Source organism: Leucopleurus acutus, assembly GCF_964270905.1.
Source record: "Leucopleurus acutus genome assembly, chromosome: 5".
Lineage (NCBI taxonomy): Eukaryota > Metazoa > Chordata > Mammalia > Artiodactyla > Delphinidae > Leucopleurus > Leucopleurus acutus.
Genome location: NC_139147.1, coordinates 52,519,022 through 52,545,871, shown reverse-complemented (window position 1 = coordinate 52,545,871; position 26,850 = coordinate 52,519,022). Strand labels below are relative to the sequence as shown.

The 26,850-nt window shown below is 37.2% G+C and overlaps 1 protein-coding gene across 2 annotated transcripts in view; it reads right to left on the bottom strand.

The window, feature by feature from the left end:
* Positions 1 to 25,762, bottom strand: part of ALCAM (activated leukocyte cell adhesion molecule) — a 204,897-nt gene extending 179,135 nt beyond the window's left edge. Inside the window, exon 1 of one of the 2 annotated variants that reach the window (XM_082840326.1) lies at positions 25,018 to 25,762. In XM_082840326.1, coding sequence (XP_082696452.1) covers positions 25,018 to 25,090 — 73 coding nt within the window. In that variant the 5' untranslated portion in view covers positions 25,091 to 25,762. The remainder of the gene's footprint in view (positions 1 to 25,017) is intronic. The other variant, XM_082840325.1, reaches the window with a different exon arrangement.
* Between the last annotated feature and the right edge of the window lie 1,088 nt (positions 25,763 to 26,850).

Sequence of the window (26,850 nt, the reverse complement as noted above, 5' to 3'; positions counted from 1 at the left end):
TGTTTGCTGCTGTATCCCCACTGCCCAATCTAGCACAATGGCTAGCCCATGGCCGGCACTCAAATGTTTGTTGATTGAATTCATTAAAAATAGAAACCTTTTTTCTGAAAGAAAGTAGATTTTAAAAGATATCCCAAACTATCATTTTAGGTATTTCTAGTGCTAGCGAATACATAACTTCATTTATAGAACAGAAGTTAAGCTTTTTTAAAAGCTTCATTAAAATGGATACATTCTTATTCAAATTTAGTCAATAGCAGTTGGAAAACAAAATGTTCTTTAAAAAGTTATTGTGACAATCATTACATAAATAGCTTTGAATTTGTGAATGGGTAGTTAGTTGGTTTTATTGTTGGTGTTGTAGGGGGGAGGATTATTTGAGGAGAGATTGGTCTTGAAAAATAAAATCTATTACCTATTATTCTCCATAACTGGCAAAAAATATTTTTTAAATTTAGTCATCCATTTAAACTTTTAGCTATCACTTCTTGTTACTCAACATAACAATATATTCATTAAATTTTGTGTCACAAAATAACTCTAGCACTTTGGATAGGTTCAATTCATATATACATGTGTAAAATTTGCAAAAATTATCCTTTATTTTTCAAATTAGTATTTACAGAGAATGAACAAAAATAAAAACTTGAAAATAATAGTAAGGATTGCATCTGTAAACTCTAAACTTATATTGCCAGTTAAATAAGGGAACAGATACCAGGAGGATAATTTATGAGCCTCAAGGGGCAGAATAATGGCCATCATCATTTCACAAAGTACAATTTTAGGAGGCAATTTTATTGTATTTTTGTTTGAATTATAAACTTTACTAGAAAGTGGGAAATTGGGCAAAGTAATACATTTTAACTCTAGCACACCATTTGATATAGCCTCACAAAAATATGTTACTTCAAAAAATTAATTCAATCCATCTGCAATAGGAAACCTGTCACCATGATCTGAAAACTTGCTGAAAGCCAACAAATAGAAAGTCAACAAACAATTTAATGCCTAAAGATATACATTCCCTTTTTATAAAAATTACTATTTCACATGTTGGTGTATAACAAGAGAACTATAGAACTGCCACGAAATGAATCCAGAGGCCATGACCTTTGGAAAGGAATGATAACCTGTAAGGGAACAACCTCTTCTCCTGAATTTCTTCTGCAGGGTTAGCTATGCCAATAACTGCTGCCAACAGGAGCATCCAGGACAGGGGAAAAGAACAAAAGAAACAGAGGACCAGGCAGTGAAGAAAGCAATGGTTCTATCATATTTTAACTCCTAGGGAGTAGATATCACTGTAGAATGTCAAAAACTTTATTAAGTCCACTACAGATCTACTTTTAAAATTCAACTGGTATTAACGCCTTTATCCATATTTTGTTTTCACCTTTGAGGAAGCAAAGTCCTAAGCACTCTTCTCCCATTTCTTGGCTTCTCCTCCTCCAACTTTAACAGTTTGCTCAATCAATCCCCATTTGCTTCCCAGTTTAGTTCTGCCCCTTTGGCTTGCTCCTTCTTTTCTGTTGACCCACATACATATTTAGATCTCTTCTTTTCCAAATATTCTCAAAAGGATCAAACCTCTTATCTCCTTGACCTCCTATTTCTCTCCATTCTCTGTCTGCATTGTACTCCAATGATTTGTGTAGCTGCTCTGTCCTGTTACATCTTTTGATACAGAAACTGTATCTTATTCATCTTTATTCAACACAATAGCTATATGCAATGACATGCTCATAATGGATGTCCAATAAACATTAGGCTAGTTAAATTAAATTAAAAGTGTTGTAGTAAGCAAGTATTATTTTGCCTGCCCAGTCCCTTCTGTTACCACATGCCCAGTTTTCACGAAACTGCACAGAAACCTGTCAACTTCCCCTCCTCCAACCTTAGTTGACTGATCCAAAGTCAGTATCTGATCCAAGCTGAGCCAAAAAGAATCCTTTCCATGCTAATTTGGAACTGAAACTAGGCAAACCATGATGGTTAGTTTATTGAGTGGAGGAGAACTAAATCCAGGAGATAGACTAGCCTTCAGCATTAGAATCAAAACAGGATAGTCTGTAGAAAGAGAGAAGGCACACAAAGATAAACAAGAACTGAGAAATGAAGACCGAGAACTGACAGCGTTCATGCCCTTGATTCTATTTAGTTCCCAAGTTCTAAGTCCTAGTTGTATCATCTCCCTTTGTTATAGAGGTTTTTTTTTTTTGTACCCTCATTGTAAATCCCCTTTTTTGCTTAAGCTAGATCAAGTAGACCACTGTCACTGCCATAAAAGATCCTAAGCAACACAGGTACCAGAATCATGGGTCATATTTAGTTAATTACTTTTGACTTAATAAGAGAAAGCATATTTTCAGGGTAAATAATCTAAAATAGAAATCCAATGTGGAAAAGTCACTTGAAATCAGATAGAATATATAACATGAGTATACAGAGTAAGAAAGTAAGAAAAAACATCTACATGTGAGAAGTAGGAGTCTATTTGTTGTTTTGGATTTCTACATTTCTGTATTTTCTCCAAGGACAAAAAGCTCTAGATACCTACCTATTTTACTATACAGGATGAAGGTGACAATACGTGGAACATCACTATGAAAAAGTTCCATTGAATATGATTCAACATAAAATGTAAAAGCATACTCTGTTGTGGTCACTAAATATTTTTTTTTAATGGAGAGCTATAAAAGAGTCCAAAGTAATTGTGAAAAACTTTCAATAGCACAAATCCCTTGTCAGTAAGTTGGCAGGAAGGTCACTTGATTAAAATTTAAATCACAGATACTGATTGTTAACTTATGATAAGCTTTAGGTGCAATTCTGTGGCATGATATGCATGCTTTATTTACCACACTTCCAGTTTATAACCTTATGAAAAACTCTATATGAACCTGGTTATTATTACCTACCCTGCGTTTGTTTCACCAATCATAAAACTACTCCTACTTTCCGTATTAATGGAAAGGATAACAACATTAAGCAAAACCTTATAAGGTCACTATGATGGATTCAGAAAAAGTAAAGGCAATCTCTGTAAGCTACTGAATTATTAAAGAATTTTCCAAAATATAGTTATTGGCCTGCCACACTTTCTGTATGGCTGCAGTTAATCTTAAAATGAAAAAAAAATCATTTTCCAGACTAAATAAGTTTGCTCATGACAATAAATTCATGAGACCCATAGGCCATAGAGCTGCGTAGTTCTAAGTGTACACAATGTAACTCTGAAATAAGGAAAATAATAATTTTCTGGAGTACTTTGTGGAATATGCTTCATATCTTGCATTTTCTTAAAAAACAGTGATAACTTAGTAAAAATCCTCTGGGACAAAGGTCTTTTACAAAGTCAGCCTAGGTTGAAGGAGTTAATGGAAACCTTTGAGGCCTTAGTAAACGTAAATGGTAGCAACGAAGCAAAGAAATGTTGATTGAGAGGCCATGTGCCTCTTCAAGATGGAAAAGCCCAGGCATCCAGGAGTGAGAGTGGTAGCTGGCTGGCCAGGCCCGTGGTGTCTACAGCAGCCAACGGGAAATGTCTCAAGATGCCTGTGTTTCCCTCCTTGCTCATATGTCCAATTTAGGTACTGTCACCTCAGACAGATGCACACAGGCAGTGAGTCAGGTGTTGGACTACACGGAAAAGGAAAAGAGGAACTAAATACACTCAACCCACTGCCCCAAACTATTCTGTACTTTCTTAGTGGTTCAGTGATCTAAGAATTAATTTTAATTCTTTCAGCTTTAGGTGTTTTACACGCTGTTACCATACTCAGTGAAAGTGCTGTAGGACTCTGGCTACTGATGTGGCATTCTTGAGGAAATGGACTAGAACTATATTTTAAAAACACACAAAGCCTTTTTGTTTGTTCCTGTAGCTATGGGATTACTATGGCAATTTGAGGGGATTCATAATGCCTTTCATATACTATTCATCCCAGCTCATAAATTGAAAGCACTTTTACTTAAATCAGCCTGGCTTCAATACTTGACAAGTGAGCAGTTATAGTAGTCTGGAATTGTTGATTACCTACAGGCAGGTATTCATTATATTTTTCAATTAAAAAAACAAGAACCTTTTACTACCTGTCTTAATTTTAGTATCTTATTCTTTCAGTTGTTTCTTTTAAAACACGTTTACATGCGTTTTAAAGTCTAATCTCTTTTGAATTAGCTCTTGACTAGCTGTGAAATAAATGTCAGATACAAAGGAGGGCCTAGAAATCAGACCAATTTGGATTTCTAAATACCAGAATACAATCTAAAAGTAAAACACCATTAGACTGCCATTATGGAAAAGAATCATTTTATGAGTGATGTTTCTGAAAAATGCCAGAGATAACAGCTATAGGGAGATTGTGGCCAAGTGGTGTCTCTTTGATTCAAGTGAGTTATAAACATGTTTTGTATTAATCTATACTTGAAAAGAATCATCCTTTATTGTTGCAAAGATTGCTAGGAGGGTTAACTCTACCTCACAGAATTTAGCCCTGCTAAATTCCTCCAATGAAGAGATAAGATTTAATATTCTTCCATTCCTCTAAGCAGTCCTTAAATTAGAATAACAAAAATGTTTTACTTGCAGATATTTATGCTTCGAAATTTTCTACCATTGATAAAATTAGTTTGGCAATACAAATTTTCTCTATTCTGTGTAGTAAAGTTATATCTTTGATAATCCCTGAGGCCTCTAGCTTCCATTTATGAGATGCTAAGTATTCAGCATACCAGGCAAAAAATAATAAAAAAATACAATTATAATTGGCTACTTCTCCAAATTTAAAATTAGTAATAATTTAAGTAAGCTTAAAATTAAAAACTGGATGATATAAATTCCAAATTATGAAGAAATCTTATATGCAGCTTCAAAGACATGAACTGTAGGCTTCCTTTGCAGGCTGTTTTGCTCTTCTGTTGTTGTATTTTTATTTTTAATGCAGAAATATAGTTCTAGATGATACCAGAAATCAAATAATCCTAAATTTGGAAAATATGTTTCATTTGCATAATATATTTAATGTAATATATTTTATTTATAAATGTGATTAAAGTAATGTTTCCTAAGCACTGCTTCTTCAAGTGTAAAGTCACACACCAGATTAAACAATGTTAAACAAATTTCTTTACATCAGGCATTAGCTAAGTTTATTCATATTCTGAATTTTAAGAGTGCGTATAAATGTGCACCATTTCACAAATGAATTTAGTCATGGCCTAATTATTGGCATCATAAGAGTCTGAGAAACATTTCTCCAGGACTACGATGCCACAAGCTTCTAAAGTTATCCATTTCATAAAACATGGTTCAACAACTTTGGTGTCAGAAAATTATTACTGATACAAAATTTAAATTCTTCTTGTATGTTTTCTTCTCATGCTTACTTTCTTGTCTACACAGGTGTGAATTCGTTAACTATATGTCTGAACAATCTTTTAGTAGGCATCATTTAGGCTTACATTTGTATTTGCAAATCACTTCAAAATGCCAGTCAACAAGCAAACTCTGCAATCTTGTCTTAAATTGATTTAAACTTAAATGTGGACTACTATTTTGTAAAATGTGAATAAAAATGAAGGGTCATTTTAATTCCAATATATTTGTAGGTTTACTGTAATAAATCAGAAAACTTTCATGGGCCTAAAGAAGAGAAAGAGAAGCGAGAAACATGCAAAAATGAGTATAACTGTTATTCTAAAATTTTATAATCATGGATAGCACTATATGCAATGAAATGTTCTAATTTCTCAATTCAAAATAAATACATTACTACTTGAGTAGATGTATCTCTTCTACAGTTTTGGTAGTAGCACTATTGTTATAATGATCTTTGTGCTAGTAGTTTATTTTAAAATAATACACAAATTATAAATATTCAAATCACATAAAAGAATATGCACTTAAAAAAAAATGGCTTCCCTTCTATCTCATATCCCCAGCCCTCTCTTTCAGAGACAGTCATTACTAAATGTTCTTGTATATTTTTCAGAAAAAAATAGCTATGTGTATACAGGCATGTTAAATTTTTGTCTGTTTAAAGACATATTCCACTTTCATGCAAACGAGCATATCATATACATTGTTCTGTTACCACATTTTTCTTACTATCCTTATATTTTTAATAAAAAAGGATAAAGAAAATTATAGTGGGATAATTTTCCACTTTACATGAAAATTTTTTCCTCTTATCTATTATATTTGAATATGTGTCATATTTAAACTTTTTCATGGAAGGTACAGTATATTAAAACATTATTTAAGATGCTGATAATAATGGCAGTATTAACAGTAATAGCTAACATTTCTGAAGCCTGTACTCCTTGCCATTCAATTTGCTAATTACTTTACAAAGATTATCTCATTTCGTTCTTTCAACAAAACTCTGATATAATTATTATTATTCCTTTCACTTTACAGATAAGTAAACTGACCTAGAGACATTACATAACTTGCCCACTTAAGTAGCTTGTTTCAGTTATTCATTCTTTCTCTTTTCTTTCACAAAATCCTTAATATAACCATTCAATTTATAGTCTTTATATCTTGATTGTAAAGTGTCAGGATTTTGAGCCTCCAAGAGCTAAAAGATCCACAGGGTGTGGCTAGACTCATTTGGAATCTATTGCAATAATTATTAAGTTCAAAATCTACCCATTTTATCTTTTAAAAGAAAAAGAACGAAAAGTCTGGTCTCTTAAACTAAGTTTCCTAGAAGGATATTTCTACAATCAAATATTAAGCTAAGGTGTAGATCCAACATCCCAACACTCAAAAATCATAGACAATTTGAACCAGAAGGGATCTTAAATTACAGTTTCTATCACTTTACAGATAAGAAAAATGAAGTATTTATCACCAAATTTATTATCCTTTCATAGTGATGTCTACATTGAAAGAGATATCAGAAACATCTTTGCCTTGAGTATGGAATACATATAAAACATTCCAGACAGACAATTGGCTATAACATTTTCTAACACTATCAGCGATAGCGGTCTCTCAGTCATTCTCAAAAGCAGCAAATTCAAAGTCAAGGAACTAGCTTTTTCTTTCAGCTGCTGAATCCTGTTTTGTGATTATTGGTGTGGGACAGCTGTCTGTGAAGACAGGAAATCATGGATCAGTGTTTTCACAACAGCTATTAATTCACAGTTTACACCTTCCTTCTCCAGACGTTAACTCTTCCTCACAGAACCTGTATTGTATAAGGTTTAATCAAGTTTATTGTTTTTCTCTGAACCAAATCCAATTTCTCTAAATCTTTATTTAAAATATTGAGACCAAAATGAAATATAATAGTGTATTCTCATGAAGTATGTTCAGTGTTGAACAGGGGAGAAGTTGTATCCCTCCTTGTCTATCATAATTTCACACACTGTTAATGCTTGTCTGTACTGTATTCTTTATTTCTATGACTTATTATTTTATTTATGGTCCACTGTGACTGGGAATCTCAATCTGCAAAATGTTACATGTCTAGCCCTTAATTGAGCATGCTGGTGAGAACAAAAGAAGAACAAATAATACCAAAAGATACAATGCAAAGATCCTTTTTATTTGGCAATGGAATTAAATCACACAACACATAATCACATGGAAGGAAATCCACCCAGTTCTGGCCTAATATCATCATTGAACAAGCAAAGGAATAAAGAACAAATATATGAAGTGACTAAGCAAAATCCCAGGGCTGCTGACAAAGGCAGAACCGAAACTTGGGGCTCATATTCCCTCTCCAATCTGCTACATCACTCTGCCATTGACCATCGGCAGTCAAGCCCCACAGAGTAGGAAAGCTCCTGGTCACTGTTATTAACGCCACAATGATCCTGGTTACTGTTATTGATTTAACAATGATAAACCAACACTCACTATTAAATGTTTTCTAGTTTAATTACTAAATAATAAAGTTAGTGGAGTGTATGAACTGTTTGCATGGGGCCTGTTTTCTTCTTTTTCATTTTATTTTATTATTTGTGAAGCAACTATGTTTAACAGTGTACTTATGTGGTTAACAAGTACACACTGGTTCTGCTGTGAGAATCAATGTTATTTTTTTTAAACTTAGTAGTACATTCCGTATCCTGCAAACATCTAAAGAGAAAAAGCTAACAGGTTGTGCAATATTTCCAGAGGGCAAAGTAAATAACCAACAAAAAAGTAAAGGATAATCTTATGTTTGAAGCGTTTCTGGGCTTTGTTTGATGGTTTCCTAGGGTTTTTTGCGGGAGGTGGGGAGGATAGTTTATTATTTTTATTTCCTCCTACCATTCCTATAGCAAACTCATTTGGAAGCTCAGCCTGTCTGACTACTAAATACTGCTGTGGAAAATGTAATTACTCCTCAGCTATTCTATTTCTCTTATGGAGAAATCTCTAAATTTCTATCTAGAAAATGATCTGAGGTGAAAAAAGAAGATAAAACTCAAAACTTATCAATTTGAAATATCATTAACACTTAATATGATATTAACCAGAGTGAGATTAAAACTACTGGGAAAATAATGTTTATTAGATAACTTCTTCATACTACCTTTGATATTTGTTTTCATGTTAAAGGATTAAGCTCAGAGGATAGCATTTTAAACATTGTAGACCGTGCTTGAAAAAGGCCTACAGTGATACCAGTTATTTGGTAGTTCCTGAATTGGGCTTTGTGTCCCAACAGGTATGCTTCTCATAAATATGCCTAACTTGATAGGAAATAATAAACACCTTCCACATAATTTTAATTTAAAAAAATCCACAACTCACTAAGAAAGCAACTAAACATATATATTTCCTTTAATATGATGATAGGCCAAGTTTAGGCTCTCAGGCAGTGGGGTCTGATGTCTAGGGGTAAAGGTCACAGGGAAAAGGGGTAGGAAGGTAGGATGTAGGGAAAAAGTCGTGCAAAATCTAAGCATGGGTAATAATGTCCCTAGCCAATGAGAATGGATTTGTTTGGGCTCTCTCTTTATGAATAAACTAAGAGAGGGAAGCTGTAAGTAGAACCAAATTTGCAGTTTATTATGACCTTGAATATTTCTATTCAGTTGGCCCATGCATGAATCATTGCGTAGTTGATTCCAAACAGATGTAGAGGCACCTGTTCTAACCAAACACGTTTCGCTGGTTCAGTTTTGTCTTCTTAACTCTGATTTTCTAAAATCCATTTCTTCTTCCTTCAGATTTGTTCACCCATCAGACTTCCCTGTCCAGAACTTGACTAGTCACCCACTCATCTCTCTGTTATACTCATTTCTCTAATTTTAACTTCCTCTGCACACTTGGGAAGTAAACTCTTTATTCCAGCCCAGCCCCACTCTTTGAAATAAAATCCCAATGCTCAAGTCTTATCTCAGGCCCACTGATCTCTAGGTTTAGAGCAGATCATTCAATACTATATTAATAGTATATGTTCCATCCATCTCTTGGGGGGAGTAGTTTCAAAAACACTGTCTTACTACATTCTCACTGGTTCAGGGAACTGAATCTGTACAGATAAGCCTTTAGCACTCACCAAAGATCTGAGTATACACAAATACGTTCAGTTGGAAACTGACAGATGTATTGTATATTTATATAATTTCACTATTAAATGATATGCCTTAGACTGTTCAGAATTACTCAACTTTGATAAAGAACCATGAATTCACATTCTGCTATTGTAGAATTTGATAAGCACTGCTAAATTTGGTCAATAAGTATCTGGATTTCAATAGAGATTTACATCAAAATTTCTCTGTAAGAAGTTTCTTTCCAGCCATTGTTCTCCCCTCTCCAAGATAAAAAATTAAGTGATTTTTAGTTATTGAGAAGAGAGATTCAAATTTGGAATTATTAGAGTGTATTATCAACTCCATGCAGAGCCGAAAATAAAAATTATTTTATAGTATGATGTTACTGGTCCATGTAAGCAATTTGTGGTTATCTCTTTTTAAACAGCAATTTCTCTTTCATGCTAGCATTCAGGTTTTGTCTCTCTTTTCTCTCTGTAGAGAGGTCCACTCATTCCCTCCTGTACCTTCCTCAGTAGTACAAGCTGCCCACTTAAGTATCACATGTCCTCTACAGCATATACAGAACACTCAACGTTTCCTGTAATTACACCCATTATAGTAAAATTTAACTTTTTAAACCTATTCACATAGAATAAAATAAGGCTCGTTAATGAGGAAAATTATTTCATTGTATTAACCTTAGATTCTGCTTCCATGGAAAAGTGAAATCTCTATTATTTTTATATTGTCTGACATGTCTGTGGGAAGATTATTTTGTTGGATCACAATATCATTAATGTGAAATCTATATTAGAACCCAAGAATCCATGCAATATTTGTCATAGAAATGGGTAACATTTTTTCAAGTAGAAGAGATAAAAAATAATAATTTTCATGTAGACTACTTGATTAATCCAGACTCTTAACAGGTCATTGGTATGGCCCAACCAGTTTTATATATTTAAAGAAAGAGAAAGTCTCATTTACTTGGCTTTATTTGATACTACCTTTGCTCTGATTACTTTTTGATACATATGCTATACTGCATTCAAAGTCTTATATTGTAAAGGCTGAAAGTGAGAGTATTTTGTAATTCAAAAAATAAAATAAACAGTACAGTTTTTACATTTAAAATTGATTATACAAATATATTGGTCATTCTTTCGTAAAGTACTACTGTGCATGGAGCACAGCAGGTATACAATACATGGGAGCTATCAGTGACAACATGTTGCATTTATATTGGTTTATCTGGACAAGTAACTTTTATAACATATTAGAAAAATATTAGAATTTCTCTGTGGGAATTCAGGACTTGACTATCAGACCATAGAAGTAAAAATTTACTAACAATGTTTTCTATGGGGAATAAAACCATAGGGAAGTTAAAATTCAGAACAACTGGGAAGGATCCAAAGTAAAGTAAAAATAAAATAAAATAAAGGCTTATTAAAAAAAAAGACTTTAATTAAAAAGATTATAAGGATTTAGATGATTTTGCCCAGAGAAAAGATGTCAGTTTCAAGAGCACAAGGTTTATTTTTCAGTAAAAACAAAATCTTTCAATTTTTTCTTAGGTTTGTGTCTGAATTCTTTGAATTTGTCAATAAAAAAATCCTTCTGCAAAAGTAACACTAGATTTCTCTGAATTATCTCTGATATTTTACTGTTAACAGCATTCAAGGCATGGTCCACAATACACACGTATTTTCTGTGGTACAAATATATTCAATATTGCCTGTGTGATTGATCAACTTCTCATGAAATCATTTCTATACTATTTTTGCCATATTCAGGAAAATGCCCTGATCCAAAGGTTTAATCTAAGAATTAAAAACAGGAGAAATAAAAATATTACCAGTCGTTTACTGCCACTGAGAATGTGTTCTAGAAAAACTTAGTTAAATAAATCAGTTTAAATACATTTTTGTATTTCTCCGGATGATCTTACATTTAATGTTCAATGTCTATGAAAACTCAAAGAAGACAGTTATTAAGGTTTTTATTTTATGTTAATCTGGATTGACACCTGGAAGAAAAATTAGTCTAACTTTATTTCATTTCTTTTTATACTTCATTGCGTAGCTTGGGTAGAATACGGCAAATACTGTTCTGTTTATTTTTTTAAAGAACCATAATTCAGGATATTAGTCATTCTCTAACTAAATTTTTAAAAGCAATTGAAAAATTGTCTCAATACAGATATTTCTAATTCATATGTGAATATACGTAGGCTTTATTAATAATCGATATTTCTAATTTTGACTAATGTGTTTATTCAATCATCATATATGTACTGGGGATATACTGTATATCAGTAGACACTGAGCAGAAAAAAGACTAAGACATAGCCCCTGCCTCTAGAACACAAAAATATTCTAAAGTAGAGAGAAATGAATAAACAGGCAATAGGCAATAAATGAAATTAGCTCTGGAACTACGCTGAACGGACACTTTAGGACGATCAACGAAGAATTTCTGGAGAAGATGGAATCTAAACTGTGTTCTGAAGGATGGAGATGCTAGCTATTTTTCAGACAAAGGGAGGGTGATGGGGGAGGGTGCAGAGAGAGTTCTGGAAGAAGACAGTGACATGAATAACAACACAGGAAACAAGAAGGCCATGGCACACTAGAAGTATGGCTGGAGCATGGACTTCCAAGAAAGACTGTGTTGAGCAATGCATGAAGGACCTTAAATGCTATGCTAATAAGTTTGCAGTTTATCCTTACTGCAACAGGGAGCCATTGAAGTATTTTAAGCAGAGCAGTTACAAGATTCTATTCATATCTTACTCATTTTAATGGCAGAGGGGAGAAGAGATTGGAGGGGAGCTAGACTGAAGTTAGGGAAAACTTTAGACTGTTTATTTTGTTCACTTCCTTAAAACTTCTTATGATCACTACTCTATTTTACTCAGAATCTAGAGTCTACATAAATCTGTTATAAGCACACACACATTTTCTTACTCCTAAGTTACCTCTGGCCAACTTACAGAAATGACCTAAAACAGCAATATGCTCTCAGACATTGTGAACTACAATCTGCAAGGTGTCTCTTTTTTAGCCTTAATTTTACCTCTAAGTTTAGATTTCAACCACAGGATCACAATGCAATGATGATTTATTATCAGATGATAAGAATTGTGTCATCACGAATATGATACTAATAATTAATGGATAAAGTCTAGGCATTTGTGAATGATTTATTTATTTTATATAGTGAATAGATTCAAGGTTATGCCCAATAAATAATATGACATCACTCTCATTAATATTCCACTTCTTGAGTAGGAAAAAAAGGTGGAGTGGGGAGGAGCTACAGCTACCAATTTTATGATTTTGAACAACCTGAGACCTCTCTTCTTTATGTACTCATCGGAGTAAGCTGGGTTTATATTTGTATTTGCGGGAAGGTGGAAAGATTAACTGAAATTAAATATTTCAATAATACTAACAATTTATTGAGAGCGTATTATTTGACAGTCATACGATTGGATGAGTTTGTCCCTACTGCACAAATTAGGACAGAAGACGGGTTAAGCAATTTGTCCAGTGTCACCCGGCTGGGAGGGTGGAGGATGGAGATACAGGTCTCAGAACCACACTGTCTGGCTCCAGAAGCCACATTCTCAAACTCTAATCTATCACAGAAAGAAAACTAAATAAAACCAGCACTTACTTGAAAGAACGCTTAAAATCTTAATGCATAAACTACAGGCCTCAATCCCAGGCTTCCCTACCAGCACCGCCACAAGAGCACATATCTAATTTTAATATGAAATGTTTAAAATCTGTCTCTGTTTTGGAGATTCTTCCATGTACCAGACAACTAGGCCGTTTCTTTAACTGATGGCATTTTTGAAATAAATTAGGAGGTCTATGTGTGAGATTATGCAATTTTCTGCAGAACTCAAAAAAATAATTTCCATTTTGAATAAAGAGTAAATGGGGATCGTCATTTAAAACCTTTTTTTTCCTTAATTAGACCTCCAGTAAAAATTATTGCTTACCATTGATTCAAACCTATATAAAATATTCTAAATCAATGTATAATTTTGAATCTTAGAATTTTTAAGCTGCAAAGATCTTAGAAATCATATGAGACAATACTTCCTTGACAAAAGTGAACCTCATAAAGGGTAAATGAATTGTCAGGGTCACGCAGGTGATGGATATCAACTTAGATTGAAAATATAGTTGGAGTTATCTAAATCAAGGGGATATTGGGGAAAATAAAAAAGAGGGAAAGATATGAGTATAGGCCATTTCCACATAGAAATCTATAATCACTTGATTAAAAATCTAGGCAGAGTGAGAAAAATACTATTTTTCTTCTCCTATTCTAATATATAACTGTTTTCACTTAATAGATACCACAAAAGTATTATCAAAATATTCATTATTTTATTGGAAATAAACTTTGTTCTCCTTTGATGCTTTGCTATATTAAAGTATGCTTCTCAAGAGTACACCTACTTTAATTTCTTCTAGTGATTTATTATCCAAAGGGTATAGGGAACTAAGAACTAGGGTTTTAAAACAATTATTTGTAGAAGCATTTTTTGAATTCCATTAACAAGAGGAAGATATTACTCAATTTCAAAAAAACATTAATATTAAAATTACAGATTTTTAATAATTTCAGCATTAAATTAGAGGTCACCAGAAAATCATAATTAATAAAGCACCCTCCAGTGCTCACAAAAAAAAAGTAGTGGAGCTCCCTCTATTGAATTATGGTTGAGAAAATATGCCTTGTATTTAAAATCACAATTTTATCTTCAAAACAATTCTAATAATTGTAAATTTTTTCTCTTTCTAAGCTCTAGTACCTTTCAAATTTTAGAAGCACATATGCAATATCAATTTCTAAGAATAATATTGTAAATTACATATGTCTTTATAATTTTAGAATGTGTTCTTTCTCTTTCACGGTTTTTGTTTGCAGGAAATTACATTTTAAGGCTGCAATTTTCAATTTGCGTTTTTCTTTTGTTTTCCTTGAGTTGGTAAAACTAAAAAGTTATTTGACAGATACTGGGACTATGATACATCCTAATAAGAATATGAATTCCAATTTTGTTATGGGAACTCAAAAATGTAGTTTAATGGAACTAAATATATCTTCCAACCAGTAAAATGCGGTATTTCACATATTTTTCTGATATGAATAAACTGGCATTTATTATAATATTGTGATTACTTAAAAATGTGATTCATAATGATTATTATTGGTTGAGAGTCCACTGTGTGCCAGGCACTGAGACATGTGCCATACACTCATTATCTTTTTGAATATTCATATCAAATGAACTTCATAGTACTGTAATCCTCATTTTACAAAACCAAAAAAGACAAGAGACAGTAATCAAACTAATGCTCTGATACAGAGCCCAAGCTCTTGAGCTCTTGTGCAATGGAATATATGCTATGTATTGACAGTCTGTGAAATCTGTAAGCCTTGACAGTCTATAAAAATTAAGCAATTAGTTTTTAATACCACTGAGGTATAGCCACACTGTACACAAAAACTCACTACTCAGGTAGTTCAAATCCTTTCTAGCTGAACATTTAGGATCAATCCTAAAAAATGATCACCTCTAAACTATACCTGGAAACTCTATTCTTTTTACTGTTTTATCATTTATTTTAGAAAGAAGACATACTTCTTATCAGCAAAGAGAAAAAAAGCTGAACAGATGCAGGTTTTGTTTTAATAAACAGATACTTATTTGCCATTCTACTATGATAAGAAAAGCAATTTTATCATATGCTAATAAATCATTTCTAAAGGAAAATTTCTATTTGAGAGCTAAATTACCATATACTGAGGTTGGGTTGAGTAGGGGATTAATCCAACAGGGTAAATCCAAATATGTATTGCATTTTACTCTTAGATCTGATATCAAAAGCATTATTCATATTTAGAGCCATGCTCATCTCTGCAAAAATATAAAACCTATGCCTTATGACCAACATAAACACTTTTCTTGGGAAGTGTCATACCTATCACCACATAGAGAAAATGCTTGCAGAATGAAGTATAAATGCCACAAGTTTGGACATTTAAAACTAAATGCTGGGCTTCCCTGGTGGCGCAGTGGTTGAGAGTCCGCCTGCCGATGCAGGGGACGCGGGTTCATGCCCTGGTCCGGGAGGATCCCACATGCCGCGAAGCGGCTGGGCCCGTGAGCCATGGCCGCTGGGCCTGCGCGTCCAGAGCCTGTGCTCCACAACGGGAGAGGCCACAACAGTGAGAGGCCCGCGTACCGCAAAAAAAAAAAAAAAAAAAAAAAAACTAAATGCTAAGCAGAAACTGCTTTAGTTTCATAAAATTACAGTATGTACATACTAATATTAAGTCCATTATGAGTGTTTGTTGCCTTGTTTTAAAAATATATCTTCAGCATATGCTTGTTGAAAACTCTTCATGTACATATTTTATGTTTTTTTTAATAAAAGTAACTATAAAAATATATTTTACTCCTTTTCACAATAGGTCCAAAAATTACAGGGTGAAACATTTAGTAGCACTGATTTTTAAAATAAATTTACAGAAGATGGTATTTTTATCAGCTCATAAACAATTTTGACAAGCCTGTTAAAACAAATTTGTTGGAAGAAATGTTCAAAATATGATTTACTTAAAAATAACTGAAGTCTGTTTAGTAAAACTATTAAACTGGGTTTACAAAATGGCATTAGTTAGACGTATATTGCATCTACAATGAACAAACACGAATATTTGGAAACCATTTGTGTAATGAAAAACATTATCAACTACTCTTAAGGTTCACATCTTGTTGCCTGTTAATCCACTGCTTCAGTTAATCTCATATCACAGAGTATGAATCTTCTAAAATGGAAGAAAATATGGCTTACAATTACATGGTTTATGTTCTAAAAGTTACCCGTCTTATATGGAAAGAGCAATGATAATAATTCAAAATAAAAGCACTTCTTCCCTGCATTTGTGGTTCCATCTCATGTATAAAAATTTAGGCACAAATCTGTCTATAGCTTTTGCCTTACATATGAGTGTGTGTGCCTATTACTCTTATAATTCTCATTTTTTCCATAAACTTTAAATAAATAAGAACCAACATATCCTGGTTTTTAAGAAGTTATAGTAATAGTACAGAGTTATGGAGGAAGTATGAGGAAGGTACATCCCCATATACTTTAGCTGGGACTAAAGATACTCTTTTTTAAGTAGAGATATATTTGACATATATTTGTTTTAGGTGTACAGTATAATGATTTGATAGATGTATATATTGCAAAAATGATCACCACAATAAGTTTAGTTAACATTCATCACCACACATAGTTACAATCATTTCTTGTGATGAGAACTTTTAAGATCTACTTTCTCAGCAACTTTCAAGTATACAATATAGTATATACTCTTTGAACCGTAATTTTAGACTTTCTTTCTAAACAAAAAATACACATATTCTTTGACTCAGCAATTTCACTTCTAAGACATTTTCCTGCCAACATAATTGCTCATATGGACAAGAACAAGTATTAAGATGTCCACTGCCGTATTGCTTGTAACAAATAGATTAGAAACAATCTACATTTCCAAGAGCTGGGGAAATGGTTAATTGTGGTGTGTACAATAAACACCAATACACCATGTTAAAAAATGATGTAGAGCTATATGTGCTGATATTAGATATTCTCTTAATCTCCAACATGTACTGCAAAGTGAAAAAGGAAAGGTACAGTACGTTCTCACTAGATATGTTTAAAGGGTGGGAAGTTTATATGCAAATATGTGCTAGTATATAAGCATTTGAATAAAATCAAAGAGATCCTCTTCTGAACCCCGTAACTGGTAAGTAAATTAGAGAAATTAAAAAACAAGTATTTGAACAACTTCAAGGAATTCCTGGTCACCTCCAGGAGTTAGAGCCATGTTCCTCCTTAGTGTCTTCACTCATTCCATTCTCTCAGCCCATATCTTTTGTTTGATTATTTCTCATCTCGTACTTCAGATATCACTTCCTGAAAGAACTTTTCTGAGTTTTTCCTAAACTCCAGACCAAATTTGGCCACACTGATGTAAAATGCTCTTTATGTGCCCTTGCCGTACTTAGCAAAAGTTCTAGCAAATAATTATATAATTAGTTGACTGATGTCTGTTTCCCAGAGAGGACATAATTTCTTGGAGAGACAGTGGACCTTGGCTATTTAGTAACTAGTTCATGGCAGTATCCCCAGCACCAAGCCCAATGCTTTGCACATACTGAGCACAATAAATATTTATTGAATGCTATTATTAAACATTGAATGGTTAATTGACAAGAGTTTTAATTTTGGATTGGTTAACAATATGACCTTAGGGAAGTAGCTAAGTAATTTTAAGGCTCTTCATAGCTCCAAAACCTTGAACCTATGGGTCTAAACATACATCAAACTAAGAACATTGTTGTCTCTAAAAATGGTGGTTAATCTTCTACTGAATTTTAGGTAATCTCTTTACCTGTATCTTCATCTAGCTCAGCTGTCAAATAAGAGAACTGAACAAGATAGACATCTAAGGCACCTTCTCATTTTTCCAATAACCCCTCTTCTACCACATTTTAGCTTCTGATCATGAATTGCATGCCTTTAACCCTTCAATTTCTCTCTCTCTCTCTCCCTCCACACACACACACACACACACACACACACACACACACACACACACACATACACTTTCCATAATTTTATTCCTGGGGAAGATAAAGTTTGAGCAGTAGGAAACAGTACTCTTACTGGACACTGATCTATAATATATGAGCCTCTATAATATTTCTTGCCCAATAATCTGAAAGAAGAGGGTGTAGCCTGTGAATATGGGGCTGAGGATCTGCAGTAAGGATCCCTGCTGTTGCCACACCCCTCACACTATCCTGAGAGGTAGACTTCCATCAAGAGAACTAGCCTAGGGAAGCCTATTAGAAAATGAAAGACCATGGAGAAGAATTAATTTTTCCTGAACAACAACCAGCCAAATCCCAGAAGCAACGCTTCATAGGTTGACTCACACAGCAGCCTACAGTAGAATGGCATGGAGCTAAAATCAGAAAAGCACCCAACTGTCCAGCTTAAATTGCCAAACTACAAAATAATGAACTACATAAAATGGTTGCTGTTTTAAACCACTTTATTTTGGAGTACTTTATTATGTGGCATAGTTAACTGATACACTGTGGTCCAAAATTTTAATAAGAGTAGCAAGACTTATTTTTCTGTTTTTTGCTTGATTTGGAGCTAGGCAAATTTTATAGCCAGAAACCTCCCTACTATTAGGGAAAGTACTTGGGAATATGCTGACAAGAGTTTTAGCCACAGTGTCCAATGCCCGCTCCCTTCAATCCGTCTTATTAAGGACAAATCTATGGCATCCTTTACCCGTGTGCTTAGAAAATACCCTCTCACCATTCCTACCTCCATTTGCTTTTGGAGTTTTCTGAATATCTGGGACACTCAGAGATATTTGAACCAAATAACATGTGGGTGATCAATTAGGAATAGTCAGTCTTGGCACCAACTGTTCTGGCTATATAGTTGGCTGTCCCAAGTCAGGTCACCATACCTAACTGATACAACTGTAGTTCACATGTACAAAAAGACTTGAGACCCTCCTTCAATTTTATAGACATCTTTGGTAATTTATTCTTAGATCTAAATTGATAGTGGAGCTACTGAGAAACCTCACAGAAGAACAGAATGGGAATTGTGCAGTTGGCTAAGAAAGGATTTCAGTATCAAATTGAAACAGGCCTTCCCTAGATAACTGCATGGCTAAGTATAGCTCCCAGGTGAATTTCAAACATCATTATTCTCTTGGCATCTCAGGTCGATTCGGTTTCCACTCCAATCCACGGAATCCTTAATGTTCCACACGTACTACAATATTCTGGGGTTCCAGCCATAACCTTATCTCTCTCTTATACTTGACATTAAAGAGGCATATAACCCCTTATTGATACTTCACTATTGCTGATACTTAAATAAAAAAGGTTAGAAATATTCAGTTTGTCAGGTTGAGGAATGTCTTATAGTTAAGTATTCTATGACAGACACATAGTCAAGTCATTAACAATTATTGTGATCATCTAATTTGCCATCCAAACTGCACTTTTGAGAGTAAAAAGGGTACCATTAATAATCGAATAAACCAGGCATAAACCAGGAGTGTCTTGGATATACCAGGATGTATGGATCATGGAGTGATAGAGAACAGAACTTTAGGGGAAAAAGGGCAAGGAAGCAAGCCAGGGAAACTGGACAGCTGTCTAATTTCTGATTAGTCTATTCTCCCACAATTTTGTTTCATTTTATTGCAATGCTAGAAGATCAGACACAGTCATGTTCATTGAAGTACCTCAACTCAAAGTTGAATTATGTAATCCTTTGATTAGAAACTATTTTGGATTTTGCACAATTCTGACTGCCCCTTGAATGGAATGGATAATTGAAAACTGACTGGATAAATAAGAGAGGAAGCAGTCAAAGCTAATTTCATTCTTGGAACATATACTACAATAATGGGCTATGATAATAGGTTACCACAAAACAATTACTGAATATCATAGCACAATTGGAACTAGTCCTAGCTGAAATATATATGTTATTCTGTCTAATAAGGTTGGGGGGAAAGAACATAAATTTTATTATTTAAACAGAGAAATTAGCTGGATGAAAATATCAGTAACTCCAAATATACGATAACATTTTGTACACTACAGGGATACTTGTAATAATTGTAGGATTTAACCTTATCAAAGAGCCTATAATATCCTCTTCTTAAACATAGAAGATATATTTTAGTCTTGGCTTTGTTCTCCACAGGGAAAGGAAACTTCTGCCCTAATAAAAAAAAGCAATGAGAAATATAAATGGACATTTTTCTGGACATTTTATTGAAAATAAAAAGGAGCTGATATCCAAAAGTAATAACCAAATAAATATTAATTCATCACGCAGCACTCCCAAGAAATTTTTCTTTAGTATTCCAGTGAGTTAGCTCATCTTAATATGCCACATACACTCATGTGTGAGAAATAAAATGGGCCTTTTGAAAACCTAACAGTGAAGAATAAAATTAACACTTTGAGAAGAACTAAATTTAAGTTTCCATGTATACACACAGGTACAGAGATACTCTTTTATCGTATCTGTACCTATGCTGCTCTCCTGCGTATTTGGGATAACATGTTGCATGTGTCAGAGAGCTAGAACTCTTTGATGATGTTTTATGTGAAATAGATGGCCAGAACAAAAAGAGGTGTGTTTGGGAATATAAAAGAAGGTGATTATAAAGCATTTAAAATACTATATGACAAAAAGCTGCCATCTTACACTAAGTAATGCTGACAACTTAGTGCTCAGTTTTACAAAGGCCTATATTTAGTGTCATGAAAACTTGAGGGAGAAAAAAAAGAAAAGAAACATTTTTGCCTGCTTTTAATAAAATGGTCAAAGTGATAATTAAGTGGAATAAATTAAAGAGTGTTATTCTATTAAGAATATAATAAAAAGTCTTAATATAGCATGTTTTACTTGAAAAATTCAAAATGCTGAGCAAGGGAGTTAGTAATCTCACCAAAATCAGAACAATGTACTACATAGGGAGATAATTTTACAGATGGGAAATAAAAAGGAGTATAAAAATAACTTCCCCCAAGTTTACAACATTCTTAAGCAGCACAGCTAAAAACTGAACACATGAGTACTGACTCCATTATAAAGAATTTTTTGTTGACACTTAGGAGTCTTAAAGTAGGTTTTTATTGATTTTCTTCTTTTTAATAAGTCCACAGTAGACAAGCATTTTCTTCTAAATTTCTATTTTAAAAGATATGCTAGTTTGAATTTTCTAAAAAGTCAGAAAAAGTTTGGAATCTAGTCATGAAAATATTTTAGATTTCTATAGATTTGAAAACAATGGGAAAGCATTATTATTTTCTATTTCCTTCTATATTGCACTTACAACCATGGAGCAAATCAACTTCCTTGTTTAGGAGCCTTTTTAGGGTGTACATATAAGGCTTTGTCACATAAACATATTAGCATCAACCATCACTTAACATTTTATTCTAGGAACTATATATGAAGTTTAAATAGAGCCAGTCTTCCAGAAGGGATGGGTTGCATATATATATTTCTTTTTATGACCTAAAGCCCTTTCTGACTGTTGGGGTCTCTTTTCCCAGGAGAATGGGAGACTAATTCTCTCCAGTATAAATTTTTTTAATAGCCTTATTCAGGCTTGGAGGAGTAATCACAAGATACGAGTTTATAAAAGTAGGAAAAAAGACAGAAAGCTAGCAATTGGGAGCCACTGACATTTTTCTAGTAATACAACTTATATGAATCGTGTCTGTCCAGGCTGTTTGTTTGAAAGCATTAGAAAAATACAGTTGGAAAATGACTCTGCCTTGCCTAAATGGGCTTTTTACCCTAGGTCATTAGAAACAAACGGTTGAGCTGGCAGAGCTCTCAGAGAGCAGAGCCTTAGTCCACCCTTTTCCTTACACATGAGAATACTGAAACCCAAAATGGTGAAATGACTTGCTCAAGTGCCTGAAGGTAAGTGGTCCCAAAACAAACCTAGGAAAGCAGTCTACTGAAAATAGTGCCCCATTAAATCATAAATTGCTATTGGATTAAATAAATCATCAAAGAAAAAGCAGTATTACTGCCTACTAAGCAGTTTGCAGTTTTGAAATTATAAATTTTAATAGTCCCACATCAGTTAGTCTGAAAGGACATTATTTGAATTGATGCTCTTCCCAAGGCCTACTGAGATAAACGGATACATTCCAAACATGATAACCCACTGAAAAAAAAAGCTTTAAGTGTGCTTACCTCTTGGAATGAACTTTTTATCAGTGAGCAATTAAGAAACATTCCAGAGGGGTGCACACAGATGACCCAAGAGAAGAAACAGTTCAGGGCCCATCTCCTTGTTGTAAATAATCAAGGAAAGCCTTTTTTTTTTTTTCTTTTTTTTAAAGCAATACAAAATGTTACCACAGGCTGACGCTCTTTCTACGAGAATAATAAAATTCTTGCTCCCTCGAATGCTGAGCTCATACTTCATTGCCTTCATCTCCGAATTCAGTTTCCGTGGTTCATAGATAATTATCCTCCTGCCTTCAAAACAGGTAACATGCCATGCCTAAAATATATCCATGGCTACGTAGCGACTACAGACCGACAGACCTGCAGAGGCAGTTTCACAAACTCTAGTTTTTGTTCTCTAGGTCTGGACACACTATCAAAACCGCTCCGGAAATGAAGGGCTGCAGGCGGGCCAGTCCCTTCATTCAGTCCCTTTGCCTAAGCCAGCTATTGGTGCTGCATCACCCCCGGGCTCAGCGGTGCAGAAGGCTCCGGAGGAGGGGCACTTGCCGTCCAGGACTTGCACCCTGAATCTGGACGTGGCGCTTTTAGTGCCATAATTCTTTCTTTTAAAACACACTGACGCCGCACCGAAAATCTGGCGCATTTGCCAGTCGGGTAATTTCAAGGAAAGCGCTGATCTGAGGGTCTCAGTCTCCTGACCCGCAGATCAGCAGAGGGTAGGCGGCGGTGAGAGAGCCCGCCCCGCTAGCTGAAAGCGCGCAGCTGGGTTCCGGCGAGAAACGCGCGAGCTTGCTGCGTCAAAAGAATCCCCGCGAAGATCAGAAAGAGGAACCTCTCCCTTTTTAGCAGTTACATGTGCGGAAAACCTGTCCTCTGAGGTGGCCCAACTGAAAATAAATTCCGGCACGGAAAAGGAAACTGGGCGTGTGCCTGTGGTCCGAGCGTAGTGGTGTAGGTGAGACTACGCTCTCCAAGCAGCGAGGGGGTTAAACCGAAAACCAGCTGTGGGACTGTGGGCGTGTGGATCTTCGCACTGAACAAACTACAGAACCCTCATCCTCCCTCCTCTCTCCCCTCGGCTCCAGAGTGAGTGCCCCTACTTCCCACACCAGCCACTGGGATCAGGAAAAAGTGAAATCCGTACAGTACCAAAGCCAAGGGGGTCTCTCCTTCCCACCTCCCGGGGGGTTCTCACCCCCCTCCACCTGCTTTTAAATCCTGTTCGACTCTCGATTCACAGTCCCAGCCCCAGAGCCGGCGATCTGTCACAGACGCCTCTTGCTCTAGCCTCAAAACAGCAGGTGAGCTCATTACCTCGACTCGAAATGGAACTTTAAAAATGAGAGCAGAACGGGAGGGGGCACGCACCTCGCGCGTACACCACCACTAACACACACCGCGGCGGCAGTTCACAAACACTAGGGATCTGCAGACTCTAACCCCGAGCCCCACTCTCCTCTCTTTTCTGGGAGAGCTCCAGAGGCTTTCAAACCCCTTCTTTGACCTCAGCATGCCAACAACTGAAGGGATGTGCAGAAATTAAAGACGCGAAGAGGAAGTGAGTTTTTCTTTGATAAAAACTAAAGAAAGGGGCAAGAGTACAAACAGAAGCCGAAATAACAAGAAGTAGGAGGGTTTTTTGCAATTGTCTACGAGGGGCTAGAGATCAAAACTTCAAAGGGAGAAAAAAAATTCCCCCCAAATCTTCATTTCTAGCGAAAAATTAACCTGCTGCTCTGTCAAGCGACGGCGAGCACACAGAATTTCCTGTTAGGGTCAACTCACTTCAGCCACCCGGCGGGTCTCAGGATGACAGTGCCAGGGGACGTCCCTAAGGGCAAGGAAAGAGATTTCCAGGCGAGATATATTCGTAGTTGGGGCTTTTTCTTTTTCTTTTTTTTTTTTTTTTCTTATGAGACTCAATACAGAACTGAGAACTGAGGTTAGGTCACAGGTCCTGAACAATCCACAACCCCCTCACTAAGGGCTCACAAACCTGGCTGCGAATTCCAGTCCAGGCTGCGTTCTTTGCCCGCCATCACCCCTACTCTCACCACCCACCCAGACAATGGGGGAGACGACGTCCAAACCACGGTCGGAGCTTTAGGAGGTTTTAAAAGGGAGTGATTGAAAGTCCTCCCTTCCTCCTCTACCCCTCCCCCTCCCTTCGCCTCTCACCACGGGAAGTTACCAGGGGATTTATCACGAAAAAGTGCGAGCTATTGCCTCCAAGAGCTAAGCGAAAGGAAAACTGCCCAGGGCGCAGTGACGTGGACTTTGATATCCAGAGACTGGAGGGGTGGTCAGAGGGCGAGAGCTCGCCGCCCAGGCTGGAGCCGCAGGGGGGAAGGGGAGAGAGCCAGATGAATCTTGACCGTGGGCCCCGCGGAGCCCCGGCCCCGGCCGCACCCAAACTTCCTGGAGATTTATCAAGTCCCCCCAGTCGCTGCCCCAACTTCAGCCAACCGGTCGAGCCCAAATATGCGGCACAGGTGAAGGTACCCAGGGCCAGCTCTGTGCCCGCACCGCCGTCCCCTTACCTCCCCCATGCGCCCCGGCGCGCCTCCCCGGGGGTGCGAGGCCCGGGCCGGGCACCTAGAAAAGAACCCCCCCGGCCCAGGTTGGCCTGGGGCTGCTCTGAGGCCCCTGCTCTTACCTGGCCGAAGGACAGCAGCGGAGATCAAGAGGCAGAAGACCAGACGGCAGGAGGAGGCCGCCTTCGATGCCATATTCCTCCTCCTCCTCGGGGACCACCGACAGAGTCCGCGCCGCAGGAGGGGGCGTCCTCCCCGGCTCCGCACTGCCCGCGCGCTCGCGGGTCCGGACGCAGCGGGCAGCGGCTTGTCCCAGACACACCGCCCCCTGGGCTGTGGCGCTGCACCTTCGGGTGTCCGCTGCTCGCAACTTTCCACCACGCAGTGCCCCAACTCCTCCTGTCTCCCCGTCAACACCCGCCCTTGGCCCCTTCGGCTGCTCCTCCCGGGACCGGCGACCCTCTCTTCCCGGGAGACACTTGAGTAATTCGGAAAGGTATACGTGGTTCTTTTTAGCTGGTCTGTTATTTTCCTTCTCTTGGAATAATAATAATAATGGTAGTGGCAGTGCGCATAAAAAGCCTGGTGCTAGGAAAGAATTGCCGGGAGGGGCAACAGTGGGGCGACAGGTCCAGGCGGTCTCCTCAGGTGGTAGCGGCGGTGGCAGCGATAGCAGCGGCGCCAGCAGCGGTCTCTGGGCTGCTCTGAGTGGAGGGACTGGAAGGCGTGTGTAAGCTGCCGCTTGCCTCCTCCCTTCGCCTCCTCCCTCTCTCCTCTCTCCTCCCAGCTTCGCGGGACGTGGAGCCAAGCGCAGGTGGTAGGAGCTGGATCTGCAGCCTAGAGGCGCTGCAGGACCGAGTCCGAGACGAAGTCCGCCTCAGGAACTCCACTGGGCTGTCATGCTCACCGAGCCCCGGAGACCAAGTGGGCGGGGCTTTCTAGTGGCTCCGCCCCGGGGGCACGCCCGCCAATAGGGAGCCCGCCCAAGAGCTGCGCGCTCCTGGGTGGGCCCCCAGTACTGTCACTTCCCTGTGGCGTTATCTTTGCCATCGTCCTACGGATTCTCACTTCACGCTGCCCACGCAGCCTCGCCACGGTTCAAATTGCCCTTTTCTTGCCCCCAGGCGCCTATCCACTGGCTCACTCCTCAGGGACTTTTCGGCCGTGATATCTCAGCCTCCTTCTCCTATAAGGAGAGTAGTGGGGCAGGGAGGTGGGGGTCGGGACCTCCCGGGGGACTCGCACTTCGGGTCCAAGGGTGAAAGCGAAGGAGGGAGGAAGGGGCTGGAGGAGGTGGCAAATCGGGGAACTTGCCTCCTGGGAGTTAACAGGAACAGCTACTGGTTGGCTGGGGGGGGGGGGTAACTCACTAGGCTGATTCCCCCGCCCTACTCTCGCCACGTGCCCTTCTCGCACGCATCTTGTTTTGCAGGCAGATTACTTGAGTCGACTGCCCACTAGCAAATAGAAAATATTCACTCTTTCCCGGGGGAAATTAAATCAGGAATTTCTAGATCATACTTCGTTACACGGATTGTCCCAATGTCTACAAAAGCCAGAGCGAGTGTCTCTTTTATTTTGAATGAAGCGGCGATTTTAAGTTGCAAACAGAAATCCTCAAATTACTCAGATTAAAAGCCAAGCTTCTCCTTGTCCGTTCCAGAAAGCCAGGCATCCCAGCAGATGGACAGGCTTCTCTGGCAATTTCTAAAGATTGAACCACCTCCCAGGCGGAACGTCAGGAAGCTGTGTCGCTTTCAGATCAGGCAGAGAGCATGAAGGAATTTTTCCCTCTAGAACACCGGGGTGGAGCTGTCGGAGCCCTAAGTGGCTCTAAATCAGGGATGTGGGATCACAAGTCTCATCCACGAAGCATAATAAAATCTTGGTCCCAGAACCACTTCGCCGGGGCATTAAATAGCCTTCCGTGCATCACAGGGACACCCCTGTGTGAG